The sequence below is a fragment of the Spermophilus citellus genome (genome assembly GCF_964194105.1).
Source record: "Spermophilus citellus genome assembly, chromosome: 2".
Classification (NCBI taxonomy): Eukaryota; Metazoa; Chordata; class Mammalia; order Rodentia; family Sciuridae; genus Spermophilus; species Spermophilus citellus.
Window position 1 is genome coordinate 193,403,784 of NC_138183.1, and position 15,642 is coordinate 193,419,425.

Genomic DNA, 15,642 nt, shown 5'->3' on the forward strand with positions numbered 1-15,642 from the left:
AGCCTGCTGCTTCTTTCAAAGAGCCTTATTATCTACTTGTGGTAAGAATATTTTATAGTTTAAAAAATGTCCATTGAATGATTTGGTCAGAGAGTATGTCTTCAGTACAGTTAACACTTTCTTTTCTTTTTTTAATAAGGCAGGAAATGTTTCGTGTGCCCTGAGCCTCTCCCGAGAGTTTCTTCTCTACAGTAAGTGATGATAAGATAAGCCAGCCATTGGTCTGACTTCTGCTTTTGGCCTGTAATCCCTGCAAAGTAAAGTACAGTTATCTATTTTCATTCTTTTAATGTTGTTATCTAAAGAACATTTCAAATTTTGGTGTATATGAACATCAGTGCACTGGGGGAAATTTGTAAGTCAGTTGGAAAATGCAGAGATGTCAATCTATTCTATGGATAAAACTTCAAATGGAACAAGCCCAGGCTGGGAACCAGTTTCTTCAGAGACATTTTAAAGACCAAGGAATAAATGTCCTAGGAATGAATTTGGAAGTCCCAGGAATGAATGAAATCAGTGTGTGCTGTGTGTGCAGGAAGGAGCATGATTCAGAGGATTATTCACTTTGGCTGTTTACAGAGAGCTATCAGTTCTTTCCTTTAAAACCAGAGCTCACTTTGCTAGGCAAGCACCCTGCCCAGGTGGTTAGAGTTCAACTTCATTCCCCTTCAGGGAGAGCCTTGCCGACAACAAAATGAGTCGAACTGGAGGAAGACGCTTCCTGGCTCAGCTTGGATAATTTTGCTTAAAATTTTGGTAGTGAATGGCTTCCTAGGTTTTCTTTTAATAAGGTATTTAGATCCTCAAATAAGACACAAAAGCTATTTTAATTGTCCTAATATTTATAAGATATTTCATGTAGGATTTTATAACTATATTTATTCATAACTTCTTAATGAATCCATTTAGTACAGTCTGCTCTCCACATCTGTGAACCCAACCACTCAACCAACTTCAGATTGAAGATAGTTGAAAAAAGTGGCGTCTCTTCTGAACACGTACAGAATTTTTTTTGTCATTATTCATTAGGTGATAACAGTAAAACAATTATTTAATAGCATTACCTTGTAGCATTATAAATAGTGTAGATGGGGCTGGCATTGTAGCTCAGTGGCAGAGCACTTGCCTAGCATACATGAGGGACTGAAAAATAAATATATTTTAAAAAATCTCTGTCTCCCCCCCCCCAAAATCAAAATTGTGTGCTATCACAGGTGAGTAAATAGGGCCTGGTAAGTTGAGGGTCCCAGCTCATTCTAGCTTTGCAGTATTTTTCACTTGAGTTTGGGCTCATCATTTCCATTCTCCAAAATCTGATTTTTCCTTTTGTTAGAAAGGAATAGTAACTTCTGCTCACTCCTTTGCTCTTTTGCCAGGGTGGTTGTGATGGTTAGAAGCACACAGGGCTCTTCAGACACTTTGGGAGCATTAGAACAATTCAGCACCTCCTTCTGAGATGCACTGAGAGTCATACACAGAGGCCAGCGGGCCATGGGTAGCTGCCAACCCATGGGGCATCTTGCAGCCAAAGTGGGCACAAACAGGTGGGCACAAGCAAGACACAGGGTTTCTCAAGGGCTTGTGGGAATTAGCCTAGAACCCAAATCTAAAATCCCTTTGTTTCATATTGCACTGTTCTGGGTCTAGGCCTGTTAGGAATGCTGAGGGATCTAATGGAGCCGAGGATGAATTAGCTTCAGGTCCCCCAGGGAAGAACAGGTTGGGTCCCTGTAACATAGGCTTTGACTCTCTGGACTTCCTTTTGTTGTCCTTACCATGTTTTTTTTCTTCTTTTTAAAAATATATCTTTATTTTATTTACTTATTTATTTTTATGTGGTGCTGAGGATCAAACCCAGTGCCTCACTGAGCTACAATCCCCAGCCCCTGACATGTTTTCTTCTAAGTGGTCATTAGACTCTGAACTCTGGGAGGTTAGCCTCTAGCACAGTATCTGGTACATAGTAGATGTTTATTGAGCATTTATTGAATGGATGGGTAATGAATGAATGAACAAATTAATGAATGAAGTTTCTATTCTATGGATAAAACTAACCATAATGCCGTCCCAGAACAGTCGTCTTCATGGTCCCTGGATCTAAGAGTGTAGGTACCACCTTCCTTTCCAAAACCTTTTGCACTTTCAGACCCACTGGGTGCAAGTCAGTCTTTTTTAAATACCAGATTCTCTTCTGGGAATATGGGCACTGTCAAGGAGTTATTCAGAATGTCCTAGTGCCAGTCTTCTGTGACAGTAAAGTTGCAGGAAATCTTGGTAGCACTTTCTGGGGCTAGTGTTTGTTAATCTGTATTATTCCCTGCTCTGATTTTCCCCAGGCCCAGAAAATAAGAGGATGGCCAGGAATGTGTTGAAATATGAAAGGCTCTTGGCAGAGAGCCCCCACCAGGCTGTAGCTGAGGCTGTCATCCAGAGACCCAGAGTGCCCCACCTGCGGACTAGAGACACATATGAGGGGTTATGTCAGACCCTGGGCTCCCAGGTAGGATTCCTCAGGAAAAAAGAAAGGGGATAGGCCTGGCTACAGAGTGAGAAGCTAGAATTTGGACAGTGAAAAGGGGAAAAGCTGATGCCTTGAAGAACAATAAAGCTCCCTTGGACAGTATCCAAGTAACCATATTCAGTATCTCTCAAATTCCTGGTTTTATGCTTTAGTTCCCCTAAGATGATTTCACTCTTAGGTCATCTTCTTTTATGCTGAGTTTATTTTTTCCTTCCAGCCCATTCACTACCAGATCTCTAGCCTCTACTGCTCCTATGAGACCAATTCCAGCCCCTACCTGCTTCTGCAGCCCATCCGGAAGGAGATCATTCACCTAGAGCCCTATGTTGCTCTCTATCATGACTTTGTCAGTGACTCAGAGGCTCAGAAAATTCGCGAGCTTGCAGAACCATGGGTGAGTGTCCCCAAAGCTCCTGTGTCTTCACATGCCTGGAGTTCAGAGCATGAGAAAGGAAGGCTCCACAGCTAGACCCTTCATCAGTCCAGGGGTTCAGAATGCCAGCCAGCCCATAAGAAGGTGGAGGAAATCACAACAGCAGTTGCCTCTAGAGGGAAAGGATTAAGTGGGATGAGGTGCCAAAGGATTTTTCTAGAATGTTGAAAATGTGCTCTCAGGATCTTCTTAAGAGTGTGGAGTCCATAGCTGTAACAGTTGTCAAAACTCAGCAAATGGTCCACTTGAGGTCTATGCTTGTCATTGTACATAAATCTCACCTCAAAAAATAAAAAGGAAACTTCCCCAAACACCAGCCATTAATTAGTAGAAGAAATGGAAAACATGACAGGGACAAGGAATAAAATCCTAATACATATTTACAGACTGACAGACGGAAAGATTATTTAGTTCAACTTCATAATCTTGTTAAAGAGGGAACTAAGGCTCAGGGAGAGGAAGGTCATACATGTAGCAATGTCATTACTGACACTTAGAGGTAGATTGGTTGCTGTTCTTCTGTTCTTGTAGCCTAAGTTATGTGTAGTAACAAGTAGCCCCTGAATCTAGTGATAGTCCCCACATTACGTGTCTGTCCTGGGTGGGCTGCAGCTCTGCCTTCCCATCTCCACTCTGGGACCCAGCCTGGCAGAGCAGCAGACATGAACTGGAGGCAGAACAGAAATAATCGGTTTAACCCAAAGTCTCTCTGGGCAAGTCTGGAATCTTTGTACATGATGTTTTTGAAATGATCAAGCTCTACTGGTGATGGGACAATATATTTTCAATAGCGTCAGCAGTCACATTTGGCCAGCAGTGGCTTTTTACTCAGAACAGCTCTGTTGCCATGGTGATGGGACAGGTGGCCCCCCCAGAGATGTTCATGGAATCCTTCAGGACAGGTCTTCCATGTGGCACACAAAAGCCTTCCCAGACTCCCTTCCCCCAGAAGTTGCTGATGCCTGACTGGCCTTGGATTCTTCCAGAAGTAAGCCCTGGGTTTGTGTGGCAGTGTCCCCCCAACCCTCCACTCCCCACAGCTGAGCACAGAAGCTGCAGAGGCTTGAGTTGGATTTACCTGTTTCCTTTCCGCTGTACCTTTCCAAAGCTTGCTCTTTCATCACTTCTCTATCCACATCCTGCCCACCCTGGAAGATTCTGTTAAAACCCCACGCCTCCCTCAGGCCTGCTAGTCCTAACTGCTCTGGTCTACTTTCATTGGTTCTTTGAGTGACTCTACATTTCAGAGCACTTGTGGGGGCGGGGGCCACATGTCATAATGCATTCATCCTCTGAACTCAAAACTTTTGTCATGAGTTGTTTGGTAGTTAACTTTTAAATTTTGGTACCAGGAATTGAACACAGTGGCACTTAACCACGGAGCCACACTCTGTCCCTTTTTAAATATATATATATATTTTTTGAGACTGGGTCTCATTGAGTTGCTTTAGAACCTCACTCAGTTGCTGAGGCTGACTTTGAATTCATGATCCTCCTGCCTCAGTCTTCTGAGTGCGTGCCACCATCCCAGCTAGTCTACTGTTTATATGTTGTTTGATGTTAGTAGCTGTTTCATGGGTTAGTACTCTGTCTCCCTGGCCACGCTATAAACTAGCAAGCATCATGTATTGTCTTTCTTAAAATGCCTTTGCCTGTGTTGTGCCTCCTGCAGTCAGCGTAATCTTTAAAAGCCAGATTTCCTTCTAAATGCCTTGCTTTAACTCTTTAATGGGTTACTGTGTCCTTAAATGTTTACAAAGCGCCATGGCCTGACTGCTGCTCACCCCTTTCACCACATCTCCCTCTTGTACTTGACACTCCACTGCAGGGAGCTTTCTTTTCTGTAAATGGCTTGTGCTGTTTCTTCTTTCTGCCTGCAAAACTCTTGATGTCTTTTTACCCGTATGATTGCAATGGGTCTTATGGATATCCTGAGAAGCCTTCCTATCCCTGTAAGAGTGAGCTAGATGCCCATCTTTGTATTTCCACAGCACTCTGTACTTGCTGTTATGGCCCCATTATATGACATGTGGTCAAGGACTCTGGGTTAATGTATTGTTCTTCCAATGCATAGCAGAATACTTAGGACAGAAGACAACCAATAAATTGAATAACTTGGAGGTAAACAGTAAATAAATGTTAAAGGAGTTAGGTACAGAGTAGCTCCTTAATTGGAGGACTTCCAGAATTTTTTAAAATATTTTTTTTCTTGCTTGTTGATGAATCTTTATTTTTTTTTTTTTATTTACATGCGATGCTGAGAATTGAACCCAGTGCCTCACAAGCAAGGCAAGCGCTCTACCACTGACCACAACCCCAGCCCAGGATTTTTTTTTTAAGTCCTTGATTTTGCCCTAAAATAACAGAAGGAAACATCTTTCATCTGTCCTTTTTGAATTCCTCCTCTCTCCTCTATGAATATCCCAGGAAGAGGATACCAGGAACGATTAGTGAAGGATGGATAGAGATAATATCAGTAACCTGATTCCCTGCATCCTAATCTTGTGGAACAACAGGCCAAGGAACGTGTTGAGGTGCTGTGTTTTATAGACTGTCCCCACTAGAATCCCAACTGCCTGGGAAGCACCAGGGCTGGCTGAGTCCTGGGAGTACCTTTCAGCACAGGGCACTGTTTTGTTCATCTGTTTGTTTGCTTAATCCATACTGAGCACCTCCCTGCCCAGCTCTGTACCCTGGGGACACAGCTGTGAAAACAGACCAAGACCTTGCCCTCACAGAGCTGCTACTCTGATGACAGAAGCAGAAGTAGACACATCCTCGTGTAAATAAGTAATGTTTATCTTTCGGTCCCTCATTTTACCATTAGGAACTATTTTATCAAAAATAATTTAAGAGCTATATATAACCAGATATTCACAACAAAATAGAGACATTGAGTTAAATCAGTGACTTCAAATTGTTTATAGATTTTTCCTCAACAAGGCAGTTGAAGTAAAAGGGATTGTGCTTCTCTGTGAGGAAGGGCTTTTGTTTCAATCGTTCAAATGAAGCAGCTGCCTCTGAGCACACACTTTGCTGTTGTGGAAGGAGCTCATTTAATTCAACAAACACCAAGTGCAGCCTACCTTATGTGAGGGCTGGTGACCCACACTGTGCTACAAAGAAGGATGAGAAATAGCCCTTGTTCTTACCACAGACTAACAGACACAAAGTAGATTCAAGAATCAGTTCATTTCAGTTAGACAAACTTTTATTAAGTACTTGCTGGCTACCAGATCCTGTGGTTAAGGATAAGATTTTTGGTCACTTGTTTTGAGTTTTTTCGTTTTCAAGACTGACCCATCCCTAAAATAGTACCATGTGCAAAATATCCTCTAATGACGAAGGAACTGGCTATTGTCTATGTTTGTGCTTCCATAAAGGGCATGTCTGTGGACATGACAGCCCCTCCCCATGCATCATAACTGCCTGGACTTTGTCTCATGTCCTTCCCACCAGCTCCAGAGATCAGTGGTGGCATCAGGGGAAAAGCAGTTGCAAGTGGAGTACCGTATCAGCAAAAGGTAAGAGGAGCCCTTCCTCTCAGACTCCTGGGCCCAGGCACAGTTGACCGCCCGGTTGGCAAGGACACTTGGAGACCCTACAGGTCAATGTTGAGAATGTTATATATCTCTACATTCTTTCTGAGAGGAAGAGTTTGTTATATTTCTGAGGAATTCATGAGGGAGGCCATGAGGGAAAGACTTGAAAAAAAACTCCTTTGCCTTCTATCCCAGAATAAGCATATAATTATTCTTCTAACCAGGATCACTTTTCCAGAAAATTCCTGCCTGCATTTGTAATTTGACTTTATAAGGTTCCATTCCCACCTCCTGATTCATATGCAAGCACAGCTTGCCAACATTCAGCAAAAGGGATGAATAGACTTCCAAGACCTCAGGGCTTCTCCAGAGGAAGAGATTCAACTGTGGGAGTCCAGCTTTTCCTCTTCCCTCCACCCCTGCCCTCCACTTGAATCCCTTATTTGCACTGAGGGGACTGATGATACAGTAGGAGGAAAAAAATCTCCCTCTAAGCCACGGGAGACAGCGTTGGCAGCCTCCCTGGGGAGACCAGATCTCAGAATGGATGGTTAGTTTGCGTTGCCTAGGAAATGAGGTGAGAAATGAAAGCTTTCATTCAGAATCATTTTGGCCTAACTGGTACCTTTAGCATTAGGAGTTATTCACCAATATTTAAAAGGTCTGTGTGACCTCAACTTCATTGTGTTTTCTAACCTTTCTGAAATTCTTGTGTTAAAGAATATTCAATCTTCTATTTAGATTTGTTTCCTTTAGGGGAATAGGTGATATTTTCTTTTCAGATCAAATACCTCCACCCTCTCACATCACTCCTTAATCCTCTGAATTTTGGTTCTGTCTTCATAACTCTACTGGAATTGGTCTCTCAGAAGTCCTCGGGAAACTCTGAATTGCCAAATCATTTTCTTGCTCACAACCTTTGTTACAGAGCAAGGGCCTGCCTTCAGGGCCATGCAGCTGCAAAGGTGAGGCATTGTGGAGGTCCAGTTCTTGGGATCACACCAGAGAGCTTTCAAACATGTTGTTCAGAGGCGTGAATTTATTAGAAGGAATAGGAGAAGGGGACATTCTCAAGGGAGAGAGTGGGTCCTTACAGAGAGGAGAAGGGCCACATCTCACTCCTGCCCTCCAGTTCTGTTGAGGGTCCCAGAGAAGTTTCCAGAGAGTCCCACCCAGGTCCACCTCTCGACTTTTGACTTCAGCAGGATTGCCTCAAACTTCCAAGCCCCACTGCACATGCTAAAGGCCCAAAGCAACTCTAAGTCCCTTTGGCCCATTGAACTTGTTCTTACACAAAAGTCACTTCAGGGTAATGTGTTCTCCTTATTGGCATTTTGGTCCTGTATTTCTCCTGCAGATAGCAGGTTGGTCGCTGAGAAATGTAATATATATTTAGTTATAGATGGATACAATAACTTTATTTTATTTATTTTTATGTGGTGCCTTACATGTGCTAGGCAAGCACTCTACCACTGAGCCACAACCCCAGCCCCAATGTAACACATCTTATTAACTTAAGCCAGGCAGGGCTGCAGATAAATTAAATTGCTTTTTTTTTTTTTTAAAGAAAGCACACGGGAGTCAGCTCAGTTTATAGAATTATCCCCTTAACCTCATGTTCCCAACACTCATGTCTGTCTGCTGTCACCTTCACTATCAATTACCCATTTCTCAGTCCATTTTTGGTTGCAATAATTGGATACTAAAGAATGGATAATATATAAAGAATAGAAGTTTATCTAGCTCACAGTTTGCAAGTTGGGAAGTTTATGAGCATCTGGTAAGGACCTTTGCACATATTTATCGTCACACCTTCATGCTTGTACTCATGCAATTTCTTCAGGCTGGAATACACCTGCTCTTTTCCGTCTGTTGAATTGGTACACACCCTTCAGAATTTTGTTTAAATGTTATCATTTTACCTAATTGCCTTGGTAGAATTAACTCCTTCCTCTCTGCTCCCCAGCAGTTTAAAGTGTATTTCTCATTTTCTCACTCTACTTATTTTCTGTTAGTCATCATTTAAAGAGCAAAGAAGTGGTCTTCCAATGTCATGCCAGGGTTCTTCCCTTCAAAGCCTTCATGGTGTTCCCATGAGGCTTTGCTTGGGGAGCATGTCCTCATTTCCCTGGAACCTAAATTCTGATTCCAAAATTCTACTTTGTCAGAATCTCAACAAGACATTTAGGAAGAGTCTGAGCTATATGTTCTTCGGTCTTTGACCTGTCCTGGTTTCCCAGAGATGCTCCTGGAATTCATAGCAGTCACCAACCCAGCTTACAAAGCATCCTCATAGTGTTTCTCTCACAATCTTCATGAGTCTGTGAAGCAGATATTATTATTATCCTCATTTTACTGAAGAGCACACTGACTCTTAAGCTCAAAATTAAGTACCTGACTTAGGATCACACAGAGAGAGGATCAGGAACTAGTCTTATTGCTTGAATTCTTCCCTCCCTCCCTTCTTTCTTTCTTTTGGGTCTTACTATGTTGCACAGACTGGCCTCAAATTCCTAGGCTCAAGTGATCTTCCTGTCTTAGTCTCCTGAGTTGCTGGGACTACAGGGGCATGCTAGAATGTTCAGAAATCTTCTTACTTTAAATCCCAAGCTTTTCCATTATGGCTCCGGCTTCCTCTGTTGTAGAAGTCTTTACCACATAGCAGTTTCAGGGGCAGTTACAGTCATGGGTGTCACAGTCATGGGCGCCGTGCACCTTTACTCTATAGCCTCAGCACCTAGCTCAGGAATGAGTCAGGGCCTCCAAGAATGTTTAATTGAGCGAATGAACCTGTGAATGTTGAGACAGAAAGCAAAGTGAATTGGGCAGACTTAACATGAGGGATGTGTATTTGATCAGGTATTCATGCTGCTTCTCTTCCCCTCTCCCCTGGCCCTCCAGAACTTGTATCCATTTGATCATTTATTCATTCACAGACATGACATGTAGTCATTTCTAGCACTGAATCACTGATGTTCTACTCTGTGGTATGTTTTAGTGCCTGGCTAAAGGACACTGTTGACCCAATGCTGGTGACCCTTGACCACCGCATCGCAGCCCTCACAGGCCTTGATGTCCAGCCTCCCTACGCAGAGTATCTCCAGGTGGTGAACTATGGCATTGGAGGGCACTATGAGCCTCACTTTGACCATGCTACGGTAACAATGGGTCCGATGACCAATCTTCTGAGGCCAAAGTGAATGCATTGCTTATTTATGTGAGATGTAGCTCTTGTAGGGCTCTCAGAGTCATACAAAATGAAATCTTAGAACAAAGGTTCTTATTTAGGGAATATCTAAAAATCTTGGTTTTAGCTGATTGTTGCTGGTTCATTTTCTTATCTGTCACCATTCCACTTTCCAGAATTTGCTATGTTGGCAGAATGTGGCCTGTTATGGAATCTTGTCTCCTGTTCATTTGGGGACTTCCCAGGGAGGACTGTCCTTATCTCAGCCCTTCTTCTTTTCTTATGATCTCAACTGCCTGCCTTTGCTGGCAGTAACAATCAATTTTTGAGGGTTAAAAAAACAGCCCCCAAATCTAACTATACATTCAACCCCAACATTATTAAAATTCCAGAGGGCTTATTTTTGTAGAAATTAATACACGGATACTAAAATGTATATGGAAATGCAAAGGACTAGAATAGCCAAACAATTTAGAAAAAGAAGAACAAAATTGGAGGCTATACACTACCTGATTTCATGATTCACTTGTTCATTTGTTCACTTATTCATTCACAGACATCATATAGTCATTTCCAGAGGAGAGCTACAAGAACCAGGGCTGTATATGGTATTGGTGGAAGGACAGAAACATAGGTCAAGGAAACAGAATGGAGGATCCAGAAATAAGCCTATACAATTATGGTCAGTTGTTTTTTTCACAAAGATGCCAAGGAAACTTCATGAAGAAAATATAGCCTTTTCAACAAATGGTGCTGGGATAATTCAATAATCTACCAGCAAAATAATGATAGCAACATCAGAATCTATTTCATGACATTTATGAAAATCAATGCAAAATGGATTGTAGATGTATATGCAAAATATAAAACTTCTAGAAGAGGGGGCTGGAGTTGTGGCTCACCTTGCATGTGCGAGGCACGGGATTTGATCCTCAGCACCACATAAAAATAAATAAAATGTATATAAAAAAAGAATATATTCAAAAAAAAAGAATATATTCTTTAAAAAAAACAAACTTCTAGAAGAAAACCTAAGAGAAAATCTTTATAACCACAGGTTAGGCAAAGCAGAGTTATAGATCACCAAATTCTGATCCATAAAAGAAGAAAAAAGTGATAAATTGGACCTTGTCAAAATTAAAATCTTGCTTTTCAGAAAACACCATTAGAAAATGAAGAATCAGGTCACCAATTAGGAGAAAATATTTATAAATTATATACTTGATGAAGGATTTGTATCCAAAATATATGAAGAACTTCTGTAACTCAACAGACAACTAATTTTTTTCTTTTTTTAAGGGTGAGTTTAATTTGTTTTCTTTTTCTTAACTTTATTTTATTTATTCACATTTTATTTGGTGCTAAGGATCGAACCCAGTACCTCATATGTGCCAGGCAAGCGCTGTACCACTGAGCCACAACCCTGGCCTCACAACTCAAAAATTTTAAATGAGCAAAAGATTATTTAAATAGGCACTTCAAAGAAGAGAAATAAATGGCTAATAAACATGTGAAAAGATGCTCAACACCATTAGAGAAATGAAAGTTGAACCCACAATGAAATATCGCTGTATTCCTATTAGAAGAGCTAAAATGAAAAAGATATCCTATGAGATCATACCAAGTGTGGGTGTGGACAGTGAGGACTCACACACTGGGGGGATGTAAAATAAAACAGTCACTTTGGAAAAGAGTTTGGAAGTTCTTAAAAAGTTAAAGGTACACCAGCCTATGATCCAGCCACTTCAATTCCAGATATTTTACACAGGAGAAAAGGAAATATACTTCTATACACACACTGGCATGTGAATGTTCATAGTAGCTTTATTAGCCAAGAATTAGAAACAGCTTAAGTCCATCATAGGTTAATAGATAACAAATTTTTATATATCTGCACAATGGAATACTATTCATCAAGGGAAAGAATGGACAGGTACATCCAACCACAGAGAAGAACCTTCAAAATAGTGCACAAGCAAGAGCAGCCTGTTGGATAAGATTCCACATTTTATGATTCTATTTATATGAAAAGGGAAAAAACAGAATGGAAAGTAGGTAAGTGTATTGCTCAGAGTTATGGAGGGATTAACTGATCACTGGCATGAGAGAACTTTACCAGTCGATGGAAATGTTCCAAAACTGGATTGTGGAAATGGTTGGACAAATGTTGAAATTAACTAAAGTTCATCAAATAGTATGCTTACAATGGGTGAATTTTATGGTATGTAAGTTTTATTTCAGATTGTTCTATGACCAAAAAAAAAAATTTCTCTTTGGCAAGTAATTGGGAACTCCACTTTTCATTTGGTATTCCTACAGAATAATGATCTATAAGAATTTACATATGAATTTATTTCACAGAACCCAAAGGCAAAATTCACCTCTCGTATAGAGCTTTCACTATTGACAAGTAGTTCTATTTGATTAGCACACAATTCATTCATGTGAGTGTCTAATAAATAGTGTCTAGTAAAGAGTATTGAGCACCTGCCAGCAAAGATGAGCACGTGGTCCCCTCATTATGTCATCCTGGTGCCATCTGCATAAAATAATGTTATGTTCTATTTTTGTTTCAGTCGCCAAGCAGCCCCCTATACAGAATGAAGTCTGGAAACCGAGTTGCAACATTTATGATCTATGTGAGTCTTGTTCTGGAGGGACTGGGGCTTCTTACCTAATAACTATATATCTCCTCTTTTTTATGGTGTTCAAAACAATTTCATGTATTGATTTTATCTGGTACTAAACACAAAAGTCTTCAGGAAATTTATGAATTTTAAATAGCATTTTTTTTGGTTCAACACTATAGGAGATATAAAGGAATGGATCTAATATGACCTTGTCATAGGCCATGGATTAGGATGGACAGTAGGTTTACAATGAAGGCCAAGAGTTGGTGAGACTTCTAAAAATGCAGGAAGAGAATACAGGAGTCTCTCTCTTTGAGGTCCCACAGCCTACTTGGGTTGGAAAGCGGGGCCCTTAAGTGCAGCTGCAGAGGTGTGGGAGAGAGAGAGAGGAGAGACAGGCAGCTCAGTCACCAGCAGGAAAGCACAGGGAGGCCGACAGAGAAATTCCTCAGGTGTGGCCTCTGAGATGAAAATCTCAGAAAAGTCTCAGTGAAAAATCCTCCTCCTATTTCCCCATAAATTCTTCAGTAAAATCTCCACTATATCCCCTGAAAAAGCAAAACAATAAATTTGTCTCTTCTGGTTCCTGGCCTGGTCCTGTGGGACTTGGTCCCAGCATTTGTTATCTCACCCATCACCTTCCCTTCAGGTCCTGTGGGTTTATTTCCTTCTTCACACCTAAGTCATAATTCTGATCATCTCTCACTTGGAAGAGATTATTAGAAGCAAACACTTATTGGAAAAGATTACTCCTGACTGAGGCTGTGAATAACAACCAAAGATGAAGTCCTGTTTTCAGGCTCATTGGATGAGCAGACATTCCCTTAGCTTTCCCTCTTCTCTCAGCCTGTATCTGGTTTCTGCAGATACAAGAGCCAAAAAAGGTCAGTTGGAGACTGGCATTGCATATAGTCTCTATGCCTGCAATTCTGGTTTTGTCTCCAGTGGCTAAGTTTTATGCTTCCTGAAGAACTGGAGACTACTTCTTAAACATAGCATCTGACCTCTCGGTGGTCATTCTGATCAGGCACAGCTGAAGCCAGCTGCCAGGCAGGGAGCACATCTTGGATCTGCAGCTGGTTGTGTCTCTGGCTGATCACTGAAGCTGGCATGGGAGGTCCCAGGCAGTGAAAAGTGTAGATATCTGCTAGGAGCCACAAGCATATATACGATGTATGGCACCTTTGGTTGTAAAGTGACGCCAGCTAGCCACTGAGATGATTATGTTAAAATTTACATTCATATGCAAACTGGACTCCCGCTGTTCACCTTGGCCTGCTACCGGACTCAAGTTACGGGACTTTACGGGACTGCTGGAGAGTTCCCATTGGTTGGGGAAGGATAGTAGGAGGGAATTCCGGAGGAGGTGGGAGGAGACGGGGGGGTTCCGGTCGGCGCGCGGTTCCGGTCGGACACCCTCGTGGGAGGACCGGTTTTGGACTTGCTGGCGCTGAGAGTGTTAGCGGCTTTTTCAAAATAAAGTTTTGTTCCTGCTTGATTGGCTCGTGATTCTGTGCCCAGCCAAGACTGCGGCATTTGGCGGCCCGTGCGGGGAACGCCTGAAGCTTAGAGGTGAGTAAATTGCTCGCCCCTGAGGGAAGGCGACAGGATGGATGACCTTCTCAGAAAACAATGTGTTCTTGTTTTGATTTATTTTGTTTTCATTTCGAGCTCCCTAGCCCTAGAATTTTCTCAGGCGAACTGGAAAAAATGGTTGGCTCAAGGTTTGAAGTTATTCAGCCCTGAGAAAGAGAAAATTGATACAACCATTGTCTGCTCCGTCTTTGTTTCATTCTGCTTCGGCTTTGTTTTATCCTACCTTATTGGGTTAGGTTATAGTAGATTAGAATCCAATAAAAAACAAACCGAAAAACTGTTAAGTAAATTGTTAGAGGTCCAGACTATGGTAGAAAAAACGCTAGGTCAAGCAAAAGAGAAGGTCTCTCAAGCTAGTCAGACAGAGGAGAATTTAAAGAAAGCAAGCTTAGAGGACAAGCAGCCATCAGGTGGAGAATTACAACAGGAGGTTGCTACCAACTCCGTTCTATCACCAGAGGGCGTAACTCAGCCAACAGCTCCATCTACCGCTGAGCGGCCCTCAACTACCGTAGTTGATGGACGGAATTCTGAGGCAGGACCCCAAAGATTAGCATGCCCTGTACTTGAGCAGGCAGGAGGGCAACGAATTCACCGTGCTTTAGATTTCAAAACAATAAAGCAATTAAAGGAGGCTGTAACGACCTATGGGCCGCAAGCTCCCTTCACAATAAGCATGGTTGAATCTGTTACCAACTTGGACATGACACCAGCAGATTGGGCTAACATGTGTCGATCTGTGCTAAACGGAGGACAATATTTGTTATGGAAGGTTGCCAATGAGGAATTTTGCATGGAGACAGCTAGGCGAAATGCAGAAGCTGGGTACCCTCAAAGAAATATGGACATGCTTTTGGGGAAGGGACCTTATGAGGGTCAAAGACAACAAATTGAATATGACCCTGGTGTGTACGCACAAATTGCTGTAGATGCAGTTAGGGCATGGAAAACTTTACAGGGGCATGGAGACTTACAAGGTCAATTATCTAAGGTAATACAAGGAACTAATGAACCTTATGCTGAATTTGTAGATAGACTTATTCAGTCAGCCTCTAGGATATTTGGAAATACAGAACAGGTAATGCCATTTATAAAACAACTGGCTTATGACCAAGCAAATCGTTGCTGCAGAGAGGTCATTAGACCATGGAGACATGAGGATTTAAACACATATATTAAATTATGTAGAGACATTAATGAACAGGGGCAAGTCTTAGCAGCAGTACAACAGGCTTTAGATGCCAGGCCAAGAACATGCTATAATTGTAATCAAACAGGACATTTTAAAAGGAGTTGCCCCATAAGAGGAGGGTTTAACAAAGCTGGATATCAAAGGAATAGAATACCAGGTATTTGCCCACGATGCCGTAGAGGGAGACATTGGGCTAATGAATGCCGTTCTCAAACCACCATAGAGGGTATTCCGTTATCAAAAAACGGACAAGGACCAAGTGTTTACCCACGATATCGTGGAGAAAGGTATCAAGCTCCATTGCCAAAAAACGGACTAGAGGGCCCAATGCCCCGGGGCCCCAAACCACAAATATATGGGGCAATGGAGGAACCCAACAGCCCCATCAAGGTAGTGCCCAGGACGCATTATCCATTAAATCCCTCATCAGACAAACTAGAGGGAGCGCAGGGCTGGACATCTGCGCCTCTGCCAGAGCAGTACTAACCCCAGAGATGGGAATTCAAATCATTCCCACAGGAGTAAAAGGACCTCTTCCCCA

At 42.0% G+C, this 15,642-nt stretch overlaps 1 protein-coding gene across 2 annotated transcripts in view; it reads left to right on the forward strand.

Moving 5' to 3' along the window:
* P4HA3 (prolyl 4-hydroxylase subunit alpha 3) overlaps positions 1-15,642 on the forward strand; it is a 40,370-nt gene that overhangs the window by 13,413 nt on the left and 11,315 nt on the right. For both annotated transcript variants that reach the window (XM_081263061.1, XM_081263062.1), the window contains exons 5-10: positions 140-191; positions 2,337-2,500; positions 2,739-2,915; positions 6,414-6,478; positions 9,495-9,654; positions 12,260-12,322. In XM_081263061.1, coding sequence (XP_081119187.1) covers positions 140-191; positions 2,337-2,500; positions 2,739-2,915; positions 6,414-6,478; positions 9,495-9,654; positions 12,260-12,322 — 681 coding nt within the window. The remainder of the gene's footprint in view (positions 1-139; positions 192-2,336; positions 2,501-2,738; positions 2,916-6,413; positions 6,479-9,494; positions 9,655-12,259; positions 12,323-15,642) is intronic.